The sequence below is a fragment of the Lutra lutra genome, chromosome 9, assembly GCF_902655055.1.
Source record: "Lutra lutra chromosome 9, mLutLut1.2, whole genome shotgun sequence".
NCBI classification, from domain to species: Eukaryota; Metazoa; Chordata; class Mammalia; order Carnivora; family Mustelidae; genus Lutra; species Lutra lutra.
This window is the reverse complement of record NC_062286.1, coordinates 89,924,821-89,939,304: the sequence shown is the minus strand read 5'-3', so window position 1 is coordinate 89,939,304 and position 14,484 is coordinate 89,924,821. Positions and strand designations below refer to the sequence as shown.

Sequence of the window (14,484 nt, the reverse complement as noted above, 5' to 3'; positions counted from 1 at the left end):
TGGGGAGAGCAACAGCAGCCCAGCAGGGAGTGTTGGCCATCAGGGTCCTGGCCCAGTATCCCAGGAACTGGGTTTGGTGCTGTCCGAGAAGCAGAAAGGAAGATGTTAACTGTCCCTTCTGAGAATGTACCGATAAAAGTTGGTGACACAGACATAGCTGATGAAGGAAAATCAAAAAGGTTCTTAACCCCTGTAAGATGTCAATATTAGGTCAGGCCCTCCCAGCACCATACTGTCATGAGCTTACCGAGAAAGCCCGGCTGTGACCCTGGAGACTGACCTGGGAGTCCCAGACCAGGAACTGGACTGTGGAGTCCTCTGCCCTGAGACGGGCTGTGGCACCTGCCCACACCCAGAACATTTGAGCTCTGGTGACCAGGGTGGTGGGAGAGCCCGTTTCCACCATTTCTCTTACCCCTGTGTATCTCTCAGTCCTGTACCCTGTGGCACTTTCCTGCTGTGATCACACTTTGCCAAGTTCAGATACCAGTCTGGTGGCCGACTGGTTCAAATGGGCATGAAGACAACTCTGCCAGGTGGGTGCCACAAACTATGGAGGTCCATGAGGAGGGCCCACCTTGGACCCCCGCTCAACGAACATGAGGACCCCAGAGACACGTCACTCTTGGCCCTCCCTGCCCCACTGATAATCCAGCCCGAAACAAACCCCAAAGGCTAGTAAGATGCTCATACTTGCTACGAGTTGAAAAAAAAAAAAAAAAATGTAAGCAATTTTTCCAAAAGTTGACTTCTGAGCATCAAATGCCCTTGTTTCTCATATTCACCTGACTCAGTCATCTACATCTTAGAAATGCACTGCCCAGGCCCACGCAGAGAAAACTAGGAGTGGAGAAGATAAATGTCAAGATGCTCTAGGAAAACAAAGTCTGCTTATTCTGCGACTGCAGGCAGCTTTTGTCCAAACCACAGTCGTCCATGCTTCATCTTCACCCTATTTACTTAATGAGGTTCTTTAATTCACTCACTTTTTATTTAAATTTGCTTCCAAATAAGACTTCTTGTAACTGCTATAATTCTTTTAATGGGCCCCTTGGCCTAACAGAGAGGTTCACTGAAAGAAACACAAACATCAACATAAAGCTAGGTACCACCTGGGACATCTTGCAGCCATCTCGGTGGGCCCCCACGTTTGGCTTCCCCATGTCCCCACCAGGAACACAAGCACCCCTGGGGCACTCTCCCCTGCTCTGCCTGCCAGGTCACCCCCCACCAGCCAGGATCCACCACCCCTCCCCAAGTCCATGACACTCCACTGTAACACCCCCTCACCACATCTGTCAACATGACAATTGTCCCCTTGAAAGCTGAAAGGCTTGAAAATTCCTCAACCTGACAGAATGTTTCACACTTACATTTAGAAAGTGAAAGTGTTCCCAAATGACAGCCACCTTTCCCCACAGTTGCTGACAAGCCACCACACATCCTTCACTCCGCGACAATCCACGATTACTTTGCAAATAAGGCCAAACACCAACTATTAGAAAAGAAACCTCAGCCCGGCCAAGTTCCAGAATGAAGGCTATACTCCATGTGGTGTACCCAGGGAAAAGGCAGCTCTTCGCCCATGGAAGGAAATGGGTCTTCTAAAAAAGGGACAAGCCCACAACAAAGGTCATATCTAAAACCTGCCTTCAGTGCACACCGTTGTCAGGAGACCGGAGAGACCACCCACCCCCTCCTCAGAGAAACCCCCTGTGCGGAAGCCCTCTCCTGCTGTTGGAAGCCAGTCCACCCCACTCTGCTCAGTGGCACCCAGCCCCCACAGCTGTGCCCGATGTGCTGGGGAACCCATGGGGGCACCTGTGGTCGGCCAGGGCTGTAGGAAGTCATGGGAAACCCATCTGATTCCAAGATTGAGGAGAAAACCCCCACAGTTTTATATGAACATCAGAGGAAGCATATTTTAGAATAACATTCATGTGAATTTTTAGGAAGATAATACAAGACCTCAAATAAATACCTGCTACTAGAAAGAATGCAGCAGGAGAGGTATGGGTGGGAAGGGGGCAGTTAGCAAAGAAATGGGGATACACAGGTGACCCAGTCTGAAGGTACCAGAGTACCTCCAGAGGGGACTTGGAACATGGTGATGATTGAGCACAATAGGCAGGAAATCACCACCCAGCAGGCAGCGGCATTCAGCATTCCCATGTAAGGGCAGCAGTGGGGTGGGGATCAGGGAGGACAGGTGGGAGACCAGAACAAGAGCTCAGAGGTGCCCTTAGGAAACACATCTGAGAAACCCTAGGAACTTGAGAAAGACCAGGGCCCAGGAGGCAGAGGTGACAAGGCAGAGAAATTTCCCCATGCGGCTTTTCCAGGTAAGAGCCAGGGAGGTCCGTGTGTGCCATCTCAGGAGTCTTGAAGACAGAAGCTGCCAGCCCATGACACAAGGCTGGCTCTCAGGGTGGCGTGACCTTGCTGGATGTGCCCCACAGGGCACAGCCAGGAAGGTTCCCTGCTGTGGACACCAGACATGTCTGTTCATTCCAAAGTAAAACCACTGTCAACTAGAAAGCCATGTGATGGTGGGACAACCAGAAAGATGTCCTCATTCACCAGGCACTAACTCTGCACAGAAGGATGCCCTCGTCCTCAGCATGAGCAGAGCTGACAGCCCAGTGAGCACCATACAGAGGCCGGGCAGGCAGAGAAGGAGGTGAGCTCCCAGACTTGCTGAGCCAGGTGTGCTCCGCCAGGCCACTCTGAACCCTCCTCTCTCTCTAGGCCCAACCTCCCATGGATGTCTTCAGGAATCCTTTTCCCCTGAGCCTAGTAAAGGAGCATTTTGCTGTCTCTGGAGAGAATCTGACTTAGAACTAACCCTCCTCCCAAGATTCACGGGTATCCTCAAGGGCTGCCCACCATTCCCAGGACAGGCACCCTGAATCCACGGCAGAGTTCTGTCTGCACATGTAAAGAACGTGCCAGGCTGCAGACTGGAGGTCTCTGCAGCCTGGGATCAGCTCCACACCTGGCCCCAAACACTTGGGAAGGAAGGCAAGTGCCAAAAGCCTGCCAGGCACTCAGGTCCCTCCTTTGAGCCATTCTCAGTGTTGGGAGAACCCATTAATCACTAAGAAAGCAAGAGGAAGGGGAACAGAGACAACATGGCTAACTGTTGCCTTTGGGAAGCCATACTATCCACACTTTAAAGGGACAACAAAGCAGAAACTGTCAGGAAAACACGCAGCCCACTGAATGGAACAGTGAAGAAAGAATACTGAAAACAGCTTGAGGAAATAAAAATGGAATCAGAAAATGCACGGAAGACACAAAAGACAGGATTCACAGGGGTTTGGGCTTAGTGGATTGGGGATGGGGACAGCCATCTTTTCACCCAGATGAAGTCATCTGGGACCCTGTGTAGACCGAGCCCTTCAGTGTAGACATGCAAGCTGCACACACCAGCCCAGAAGGCTCCCAGTGCCCCAGGTATCCTCTGGGCATCTGAAGTCCCCTCAGCCCTCAGGACCACCCACAGAAGGCCTGGCTGTCAGGGGTACTTTAGGGGTTCTTCAGTTCCTAAAAGCCCCAGACGGACAGCCCAGGCTGTGTCAAAGCCCATGAGCTTGTTAGAGGAAGTAAAGCAGTAGGTGGAAAACTGGTACAGAAGGGGTCAGACTGTGGGCGCTGGGTGTTAGAGCTGTCGCACTGATTAGCTGGGAGACACGCAGGAAATGCTGCAGGTAATATCAACCACACTTCACAGGCTGGCTATTAACCCCATGTAGAATACACATGACTTTGGCTGAAAGGAACAAGAAAGAAAATTTGATGTCCTATAACATTTAAATTAGAAAAGAAATTTTGCAATTTGCAAGAAATTGCTGAAGCTTGGAGGAAACGGAAGAACATCAGTATGTAAAAGGACCCTGAATGGAATGACGGTTCACAAGGAACACATGAAATAGGGGGTCAGTGGCTGATCCTGGGACAGAGGGTCATACATATTGGCTCGGGGCCCTCAGAGAGGACGCCATGGCTTCACTGGAAGGATAGCAGGAGGGAGGCCTGCCCCGACTTTAAACGGAAAACCTTCCACCAGCCTGTACTCTTCACCTCGGCCTTGTCATCTGAGTTTCAAGATTTTACCAGTCACTCTCTTGGGTCGATAAAGCCTTGCATGTCTTCAGAGCAGCCATGTGGGAGACCAACAGCCTCCACCACCTGTGAATGCACATCACATACGTCCTACACCTACGGTGCTGCCTCTGCTGCCTGGGCCCTCATGCACACAGCTCTGGGGGACACAGGCCCAGGAAGGGGCACACTGTCTCCGGTGAAGGGCTGACGGCAGAGCTGAATAGTCCGTTGTCAAACAGGCTGCTGCTGTTTGCAGCTGAGTTCTCCCTGTGAGGCTTGACCACAGAGATACAATCCTCCTCAGGATCTAAGGTCTGCCACCTCATTTAAGACATGGGGGGGGCAACAACTTAACTCCAGGAAAACCATCACAGAGCCTACGATGAAGCTTAGTTCGTCAGAGGGTGACTCCAGCTTGTGAATTTCCAAATTCACAAGAACCACACATTCCAAGTGTGGCTCTCGAAGGCATCTCCCTCTCCTACTGCACATCTTCAGACAACAAAGTTGGTGCAGACAATCACGGTGCGTGACACAACTGACCCACGGGCACCACGAAGTTGGCAGATGAAGGCAAGTCACACAGGTTATCTGTTTTTGGGTTACGTATCTTCTCCACAGCTGCGTGCCTGCGTCCCTCCTGACGCTCCTCATGCTTCCTCGTACACAAGCACATCTGGCTTTAGTCACCTTTCGCCCTGCTTGGGAAGGGGAAGTAGGTGCATTTTTTTTTTTTTAAGATTTTATTTATTTACTTGACAGAGAGAGAAATCACAAGTAGGCAGAGAGGCAGGCGGGGGTGGGGGAGCAGGATCCCTGCTGAGCAGAGAGCCTGATGCAGGGCTTGACCCCAGGACCCTGAGATCATGACCTGAGCTGAAGGCAGAGGCTTAACCCACTGAGCCACCCTGGTGTCCCGGTGCAATTTTTAAGTCATGCAGAATTCAAAGTATGATGATAAAGAGATAAGGAATCCAACGGCTTATCCATAAACAGTAAACATTTCTCAACACAGAAATTTCGAACCCATCAGGGATAAATAAGGTGGCAGGGCTGTGATGTTATATGTAGAACAAATGAAGCGTTTGGGCGTTTGACTGTCAGAGAAGGCACGGTAGCTCTTGTTGCCAGAACTCCAGATCTCTTTTGAATGTGAGCTTAGTGCTCCATTCGCTGGCAAGGTAATTAGCAAATTTTGTGCCACTTTCTAAAGGCCAATATAATTTTGACCCCAAGTGTTACTGCACATAATAGGTGCTCAAGTAAGTAAAGTGTTCGCTTCTGCTTCACTGAAGAGAATGCACACTATCCTATCTCTTAAACTGCCACGTTAGAGGCTGGCCGTGAACCCCTAATGCTCCCGAAAGCCTTCTGTCTGAGCATTGCAGAGAACATGCTCTGGGCTCTAGAACGTTTATATCCATTCCTGGTGCTGCTTCTGTGTTCTTAAAGTCTCTCACCACTTCTATTGACCTGAATTCCTGCAGCAAATCCTAATTCACTTAAACTCATACAAATTCACATGAGCATTATGCACACATTCCATTAAGCAGAAATGCAAATATCATAATATCTTCATGTTTGCAGATAACCATCGCATCCGTTAACAACGTAAACACGTGTGCCAGATGAGAGAAACGAGCCACCAAAGCAACTCCTCTCGGATGCTCTTTCAGGTCTCCCGAAGAACAACTGCATCTCTAAATACCCACACGCCATCGAGGGCCAAAAAAGGCAGCCATCTGTGAGTAGAATTCAAATAGCGCTGCTACTTTATAGGCTTTTTTATTCTAACCTCCACTCAGTGGGAAAAGGGAGCCCCATGGTATAGTGTGCTAGCGCAATGTTTAAACCATTCACTGCTGCCCACACCTTCCGGTTGACACCTTATTCTTTTAAGGTTAATTAGATTCCAGTAGGATACCCATTGAGCATGCATTTCTAATTCACCAAATATGAAGATCTTCCAAGCAAGGCAAATCTGATAAAAACTGACCTTGGCCTTTGCAAGTGGTGCCATAAAGAGCATTTCCCCCTACCTGAATCCTTGCTGATGTTTTATTTCAAATATGTACCTCGGAAAAGAGCGTGTTAACTGCGAAAAATAGAGATTAAATACAGATTGAAATGAAATACACACTTGAAACAACTGCATAATTGAGACCCGATTTCGTCATGCTCCAGCAAGCAAACGGGCTCTCAAAAGCCAGAACGAAGGAACAATTGGATATAATTCTGCTCAGCTCAACCTCACTGAGCAGCCTAATTCCAGGCAGTTGTAGACAAGCTATTGTGTCCTCCAGATGAAGGAGGTGTGCTTCGCTTTCAGGAGAGCCAACCAGCCATCCCCGCAACTGGGTGGAATTATTCTCCCCTACTGCCTCTTCTTAAAACAGATTATAATTTGGATTTTTTTTTCACTTTAATGAAGCCTGTGAGAATAGGGAACACTACCTGTGATAACAAAGATAAAATTCAGAGACAATTTAAAAGGTGAAATAAACAGATTCGAGCCCTTGACTTAGACACCCATCAATACGCAACAATCCAGTCACGGTGACACAGGCCAACTTGGAATCTAAAGGCAAAGCACATGTGCTCACGTGCACATGCACACACTCACACACTCACACACTCACACACACAGGACACCAAATAAATGAATCTACTAGCAGGAAGGTGTGCCACACTTGTGATACAAAATTTGGAGATTTTTGTATTGGTAACAGGAACTGAAATGACAGCTAATTACGTGTGCTAGGCACTGCAGGTACACAGTCTCACTTATCTGATAAAGCAGATAGGCTCCCTCTCACTAATAAGAAGGCTTCGAGAAGCTAAACCTTTGCCCAGAGGCACATAGTGAGGAAGTAAGGAACTCAGGATAAATCCACCTGGGCCCTACCCCTGCCCTCCTTCTCCACAGGACTCCACGAAGCCCAAGACCCTCCCTGTCTGCAGCCAAGGCCCAAGGCAGGCAGCGGGCCTGAGTCCCTGGATGGGAGGCTGATCCTATGTGCCAAGTCCCTGGCTGAGCTGTGGCTGGTCCAGGCATCAGTCCAGCATGCAGTTCTGGCCCCTAAGGCGAGAAGGGACGTGTGAGGGTGGTCTAGAGCAAACATAAGGGAAAGAAACCCTCCTTTCTGTTATTAAGGGTAGGATGCCATCATGACCCATCCCAATTTCAAATGTACCGTTCATGTCGTTTATGTAGAACTGCCTGTGACGGGCCGCTGAAGCCACAATTGATAGGATGCTCTTTCCTTGGGACCACACACCCCTCTGCACGGTTCCTGCTAACTACCCATAGGGCTCACAGGCTGGGCTTACAAGATGGCAGCCGCTGTGGCCACTGAGCAGAGGGATCTAGGAAGTGAGTGCTACTTAAGTTCGGGGCCTTGGTCTCTCATTACCTGGGATTGTTATAGAGCGAGAGGCCTCCTCTAACTATGAAGTTGGTAGAGTCCGACCAAAGTTCACCTTTCAAGTACCCCCCTATTCACTGTGTGTCTCTGAGCAAGGAAACCTTGGTGCCTCCACTTCCCCATCTCTCCAAGACTTAGGAAGCAACAGGTGGGAAGAACTTCCATCAGCTGACCCAAGCCCTGGCCACACAGGCTTTCAGCGAACACCTGACCCGCAGTGGTCTCTTAGTGAAAAGTAACTTTAGATTAGTCACCAAATGGCCACAACCTGAAACACAACATTGCTGTAAGTCTCAGAGGTGCCGTTTCCACACCCAGGGGCCTTCTGAAAACAGGCCCAAAAAGGACTTCACTGTGACTCATCTGTCATGTCTCCAAAGGCTGGTGTCTGCCCTTGTCATCATGGAGACCACAAGTCAACCACTTGTCCGCTGTCCTTGTGAGCTGTCTGGCTTTTCTGTGAGGGCCTCTAGGCACTGGGCCATTTCCTCTACAGTCCTTATTACATTCCAGACCAAACAACGAAACCCCAATGATAGAGCCCAGCAGAATAGAACAGAAAGGGCAGGGGAACGGAGCCTGAGAACATATCCAGAGCCCAACACTTCCTGGCTCTCTGATTTGACCATTTTGCCCATAGAGCGATCCCTTTTGGTTAATTATGCCACTCACCTCATAGGATTATGGTGAGCTTTCTATAAGCAACATATGCCAAAGCAACCAGCACATGGTAGGCACTCAGTAACTGTTCACACAAAAAATTCTCCAGCATAAGCTGCCCAACTGTTGACGACTGAAGAATACGCACTGATTTGCTTCCAGATACCACAGACTCTGTCTGAACTGGCCTCCCAAGAGGTGGCCAGCTGGACTGCTCAACTCCCCATCTCCTCCACACAATGGCTAAGGCCCTCATCCCCTTGGAAGGCCCAGCCTGGCCCACTGCTGTCCAAGCCCTCACACCTGCCCAGGGACGCCTGTGCTTACTTGGAATTCACTGGCTCGATTTCCTACCATGTTTATGCAAATATACTGATAAATGGCAAACATAAACTTTAATGAAGTGTTACGTAAACAGAAGACGTTTAGTGCAAAAGAAATCACTCCTTGGAGAAAAATGGTGACCACTTAGGAAAGACTCATCAAAGACAGACCTCTTTAACATTGTCACACTGGGAAGAAAAAAAAAAAAGACATACAACATTAAGTGGTAATTGTTTAAAATCTAGAAAGTGCTCCATTCAGAATTTCTTGTAAGTGTCTTTGTCCGCCATTTGAAAGAAACAAATAGGAAATCATAAGGTGGCTATGGTTTAAGTCAACTTGGAACTCAAAGACAAGTTCCTAGCCTGGATCCAAAACATGTTAAACACATATATGTATGTAGTTATTAAATAAAACATTTAATAGATATCATTTGTATGAGTCTCCAGTTTATTACACTTTTCCCATTACAGGGTCCCAGTCACACTGGCTGAGAGATACAGTACAGATTTCCAGTTGAAACATATACCAAAGTACTTCAAGGTACACGTTCCAGACAAACCAGCTCTAATGCTTACATGCTGTATCATCAAAAGCATTATCCAAATTTTCTACTGTTCTTTAATTTGTAAAAATGCCCATCCTCTTCACCTTCATAGAGTCATGGATGGACACCACTCCAGTGTGCTCAGGAATCTCCTGAGAGCAGCCCGGTTTCCAACCCCTTAATGTCACCTCCGAAAAGAGAACCCAGTCTGGTCCAGTTCACCTGGAATGACTGGCACAGGGTAAATTCTGTGTATGCCCAAATATAAGGCAAGAGATTTCCCACGGAAAAAAAAAAAAAAATCACTCAAAAAATTAGAATTGTCTTACATTAGAGTTCTTATGAAAGCATATTTAAAAGTACTCTTGAAATTACTCAATTTGGAACTACAAAGCCCTTTAAAAAAAAAAAAAAAACATATTGCCCCAAAACACCTCAACCAATGCCAGTAGGGGGCCTTGCAGGGGTCACCTCACACAACTGTCAAAACAAAACAAAAACAAGTTAGGCTGAGAAACTTAGCACACATTTAGCACCTGAAATGGTTGGACGCTTCTGTTAAAACAGGACTTTTTAAAAGATCACTTTCAGAAGCAACACGTAACAGTAAGTATTTCCCAACAGGCAAACAAAGAAACCAACAGTCCTAACCTTAGGCAGTAGGTACCATTAACTTGGTATAAAATTTCCAAGGGCAGCATAATTAACTGATTCAGAAAGTGCCTCATCTCAAATGGCTCAGGTGAAAGCAGAGCTGAGAGGTTCTGCTCACCAGGCTGGAGGATTCCAGGTAGCTCTACTGAGAACCAAAACCCTGAAGAAAAAGACGCCAGTGAAGAGTGTGGAAAAATTATTTCATGAACTCCATGCAGAACCCAAATAAGAATTCATCCGTTTTATACATGACACCTTTCCAATGTCTAACTGTGAGTAAATGCACAATCTAAGTAGATACTTGGTGATCTGCATACCTACAACCTTTACACATGCCTGTTGGCCGGAAAGGTTTGAGAAGCATCTCACTAGGAAAATCAGAGACAGTCTTTCATTAACAGTCAACCTGCTAGTAAGGCATATATGGTCTCTGCTGAATCATGACATGAGTGCCCACCTATTAAACAACATAGAACAACATCCAGCATTCAGCCTTGCTATGAGGAGTCAAAGCAATTCCAACAGACAGTAAAGTATCAAAAGCCTATTTGGAACTAATTTTCAGCTGAAGTCTTTGCCTGCCAAATTTATAGTGTTGCTTAAAGTGCAACACTCCATGCAGGACTTCTGGCTGCCCAAGAAGACTCCCACTGACTTACACATCAGTGAGTAAAAAGCTAGAAGATGTTATGATCCCCACCTCCACTCCTTTTGTCTTTCGGAAAATGATCAAATATTGATCAAAAATTGTATTTAATTTGGACTCTTCCTAGGACCCAAACTCAGTCCTCATGAGGTGGGCGTGTGAAGAAAGGAGTGAGGGTCACACTCAACACAACAAAAATAAACTGTGTTGCAAAGTTTCCCTGAAGCTCAAACTTCCATAAACAGTCTGATCGCTCCATATGCCTATAAAGTCCACCAATAATCTCAAGACCAGCCAACAAAAAATTAACTCCCTGTTCCTGTCATTGCAAAAAGGTTTCAGTTCAACCTCTTTGACAATTTTTTTTCTACGCCACAAATGGCACAGTTCTGGGAGCTGCCTCGGGTTATGGCCTTTCGAATTTCAGAGGTTACCTCCTCACCTCCGATCAAACACAATTCACATAAAATGCAGTAGGAGGACATCTGTAAATACATTCTCATCAAAATGTCCTAGGGTTTAACTACAAACATCATTCTACAAACCATTCAGTTCTCTGAGTATGGGGAGGTAACCCACTTATTCTGCAAATAAAGACCTTCGATTATAATACCTTAAACGAAACAGCAAGGACAGGAAGGAAAAGCTTGGAAATCAAGAACACGCACACTCATAACTGGATTTAATCACAACTAAAACCAAAGAAAAACTACTTAACTACCTTCCCTCCAGCAGCAATCCCAGGCATAAATATTCCATGACTATTCTTAACTGTCCATTATTCCCGATCCATAGGAAACACCCAGTTTGGCAAAGGAGGGCATTTATCTCTAAAGCTCAACACCAAGGATTTAACTTCCTAACCTCAAAAATATTGGTAGTACTAAGTAATTCAGATGGTTAGAACTGTCCCAGCTTCTCTGTATTACACATATTGTAAGGATTTATGCATCAGCAGCTTCTTAAACAGTCCAAAGTAAAGAAAATACTTTTAGTTCTCTAAAATGAACGATAATTACAGTAGATCAATAATGGTTTTTTTTTTAACCCATAAGTGGGATTTTCTACATTTAAAGAAAATATACATGAGGACTTGCTTCTCACTTAAGCCAGCATCCCGCAAGCTTTCCTCCCCCTCCATAATAGTAATAGTAACAGAGGGTGTGAAGCCAGAGCTTCTGAAGAGCTTCTGAAACCAAATCACTGAAACTCCAAGATAAAGTATTTCACTAAAACAAAAACACTGAAAGACACTGTACAATGTAGTTGCACCAAAAATCTCAGATAATGTCCCACCTGGGAATGCAGCCCTGCCCAAGGGCCGGAAAGAGGTCTAGGGCTTCCTGACAGACCAAGCTCAAGAAGGCCCGGCCAAACATTCCTTCCCTCCTCTCACACGAAGTGTGTAACTCATGCTCTTCCAAACCCCAGTCACACAATTCCCTCTGCCCAACTCTCTCTTGCTAGACACGCAGGCAGGAGGCCCAGAGTCTCCCCAGAGGTCAGAACCCTGGAAACACTAAGGATTAACTTGACCTCAGGCCGGCGCGGATGTGCCGAGGGCTAGTCTGGGGTTCCAGCGGAAGAAGACTTTCTGGGTACAGACAGGGGCCCGGCCAAGTCAAAAAGGTGGAGACACGGGCCCTGCCAGCAGAGGGACTGTAGAGACTAGCGGTCAGCTGGGGACAGGAAACTGTGTCCACCCTGGGGGAGGATGGGGTGTCACCACATATGAACAGGTAGCAAGGTTCCGCAAGACTGCATGCTGGCACGCAGCAAGTACAGGTGGTGCGAGAAGGGATTCCAGAGAGTAGGAGGGATGGGCGGCAGGTGCAGACAGGCATTTCAAGGGAAGGAGACAGGATTGTGGGGCGGGAGGTGGAGACACGGTGTCCAACAGTTGGCAAGTGGGACTTGACGGGTTACACTCACGGAGTCCCTGGAGAAAAACTACTTGGAGAAAGAAGAGCAAGGCAAAAGCCGTTGTGGGGGGCCACTTCTGGTCTCCCTCGCCCTTCATCACTGCCCCCTACAGTCACCCGAGCACACCCCTTCCCCCCCCCAACACACAAACACGCTGTGTCGTTGCGCGGTGAAGCAGATACCCACCTTTGCCACAGGCCCACTCCTGCTGGTCGCCAGCTCCCGCAGGCTGGCGGTGGCGCTGCCGGTCGCCGCAGGGAGGAAGACTGGGGAGCCGGGGGCGCTGCCCGCCGCGCTGCCCCCGCCACCCGCGAGCGCGGAGGCCGCCCCCAAGCTGGGGCCCGGGCGCGCGGACGGGCTACCACCGGGGCTGGCGCCAGCGCGGGGCCGCTGGCGAATGCCGTCCAGCAGGCGCACCAGCAGGATGTTGGCGGGCAGCTCGTCCACGCCGCAGCCCACCAGGATGCGGCACTCGGGGCAGCGCAGTTCGTGGCGCGAGCACACGATGCTCTCCAGGCAGCGGCGGCAGAAAGTGTGCTGACACGGCAGCACCTTGGCCGTGGTGTCCAGGCGCTCCAGGCACACAGAGCACTCCAGCAGGTCCAGCAGCGACGACTCGTCCATGTCCTCGCCCGCCGCCGCGGCCGTGGCCGCCGCCCGCCGCCGCCGCCGCTCACCCGGCCTGTCGTCGTCGCCCTCGCTCTGCGCAGCAGCGGCGGCCGCCTTGGACGCGCACAGCCAGGACGCTCCGAGCAGCATGGGGGAGGCGCCGGCGGCGGCCGCGCGCAGCTGCCTAGGTCCCGGGGCCGGAGCGGGACCCGCCGCGGACAGCGGGCATCAGGGTCGCGCCGGAGCGGCCTCCGGGGAGCCGGGTTCCGCAGGCACTTCCTTCACCCCGCCTGGCTGCTTGAGGCTCCGGCAGCGGCGGTGCCAAGGGGCGCGCTGACAGCCCGGCGTGGTGGGGACCGGAGTTCCGCGCCCCGCGAGCCAACTCCGGGCCAGCCGAGCCCACCCAGTCCTTCGGAGCACGGCGCCCGCGTGTGCGGGCTACACCTGTCCTCCCGTGTGTCCGCTCCGCCTCAGCGGGCGCTGCGCTTGGAGTGGCCACCCGCGGCCCAGAGCCCCGCGGCAGGAAGTGCGGGGAGCGGCCGGTCGGGTCCCCGGGGAGACCCAGGCTCAGCGTGCGCGCTCCCCCGCGCCGCTGGTGAGCCGCACCGCCCGCGCGGCGCCTCCATGCGCCCTGGGCCTGTCCTCGAGTCCCTGCCCCCAGCGGGTTCAGCTGGACCTTCCTCTTCCTCCGCCGCGAGCACGTGCTCGAGGAGCGCGCAAAGGTCACGGTCAGTGAGGAGCGCAGGAAAGGAGAAGCAGCGCCCACCGGACCTCCCCACGCCTGGGCGTACAGCGGCGACTAGTCCCGTCCCTTAGGGTACCTCTAGGGCTCCCAGGAACTCCGAGCGCGCCCTCCTGCGCCGGCTGGGCCCTGTCCTCTCCGGGCGCCTGGAGTCTTCCTCCGGCTCTCCGCGAACCTCAGAGAGGGATGCTTCCTCCCGACGCTGCCGCGAAGGAAAGTTTGGGCGGTGTTATCCGGACTGCGTTTCTCGTCAGCGCCGGCGAGCAGCTTGGGAACATAGCCAACACCCGGGCATCCTCCTCGACGACTCCCCGGAGCGCTCCCGGTCGGGTCCCCCTTCCAGGCGGTGCGCCGAACTGACAAGCCTGGAGCTGCGGGTATGGTGCGGGGACGCCCCGCGAAGCAGCAGGGGAAGGCTCTCCGGTTGGCTGAGGCGCCCCCGGGGCGGCTCGGTCTCCTCCCGGCGGCAGCCCGCCCTCCCCGGAGTAGCTGGTCCGAGGCTGGCGCCGCTGCCCGCTGGACCCGCACCCTTGCGCAGGGCACCCGGTCCGCGCCGCGCCCGCTGCGGCGCAGTCTCGTGAACCCCGCTCCAATTCCTCCTCGGGAGGCGCAGAGGAAGGGGAATTCGCGCTCTCCTTCCCGACGCCCCGGCTTCTGGGAGCGTCAGAGCAACGGAAGTACGTACGGAGGACCGGGAGCAGCAGGGAAGTTTGGCGGTGGGCTGGGGTCGACCGCGAAGATTCCCTGCAGTGCGCTGCCCCCTCGTGGCCGCTTGGGGTTCCCAACGAGCCCTGGTCCCTTCCAGGCCCAGACTCAGCACAAGCCGAGGGCCAGGGGCTACAGGTTA

The 14,484-nt window shown here is 51.0% G+C and overlaps 1 protein-coding gene across 1 annotated transcript in view; it reads right to left on the bottom strand.

Moving 5' to 3' along the window:
* Nucleotides 1–13,085, bottom strand: part of SH3RF3 (SH3 domain containing ring finger 3) — a 364,818-nt gene extending 351,733 nt beyond the window's left edge. Inside the window, exon 1 of the mRNA XM_047745167.1 lies at nucleotides 12,473–13,085. Coding sequence (XP_047601123.1) covers nucleotides 12,473–13,045 — 573 coding nt within the window. The 5' untranslated portion in view covers nucleotides 13,046–13,085. The remainder of the gene's footprint in view (nucleotides 1–12,472) is intronic.
* Nucleotides 13,086–14,484: the final 1,399 nt, after the last annotated feature.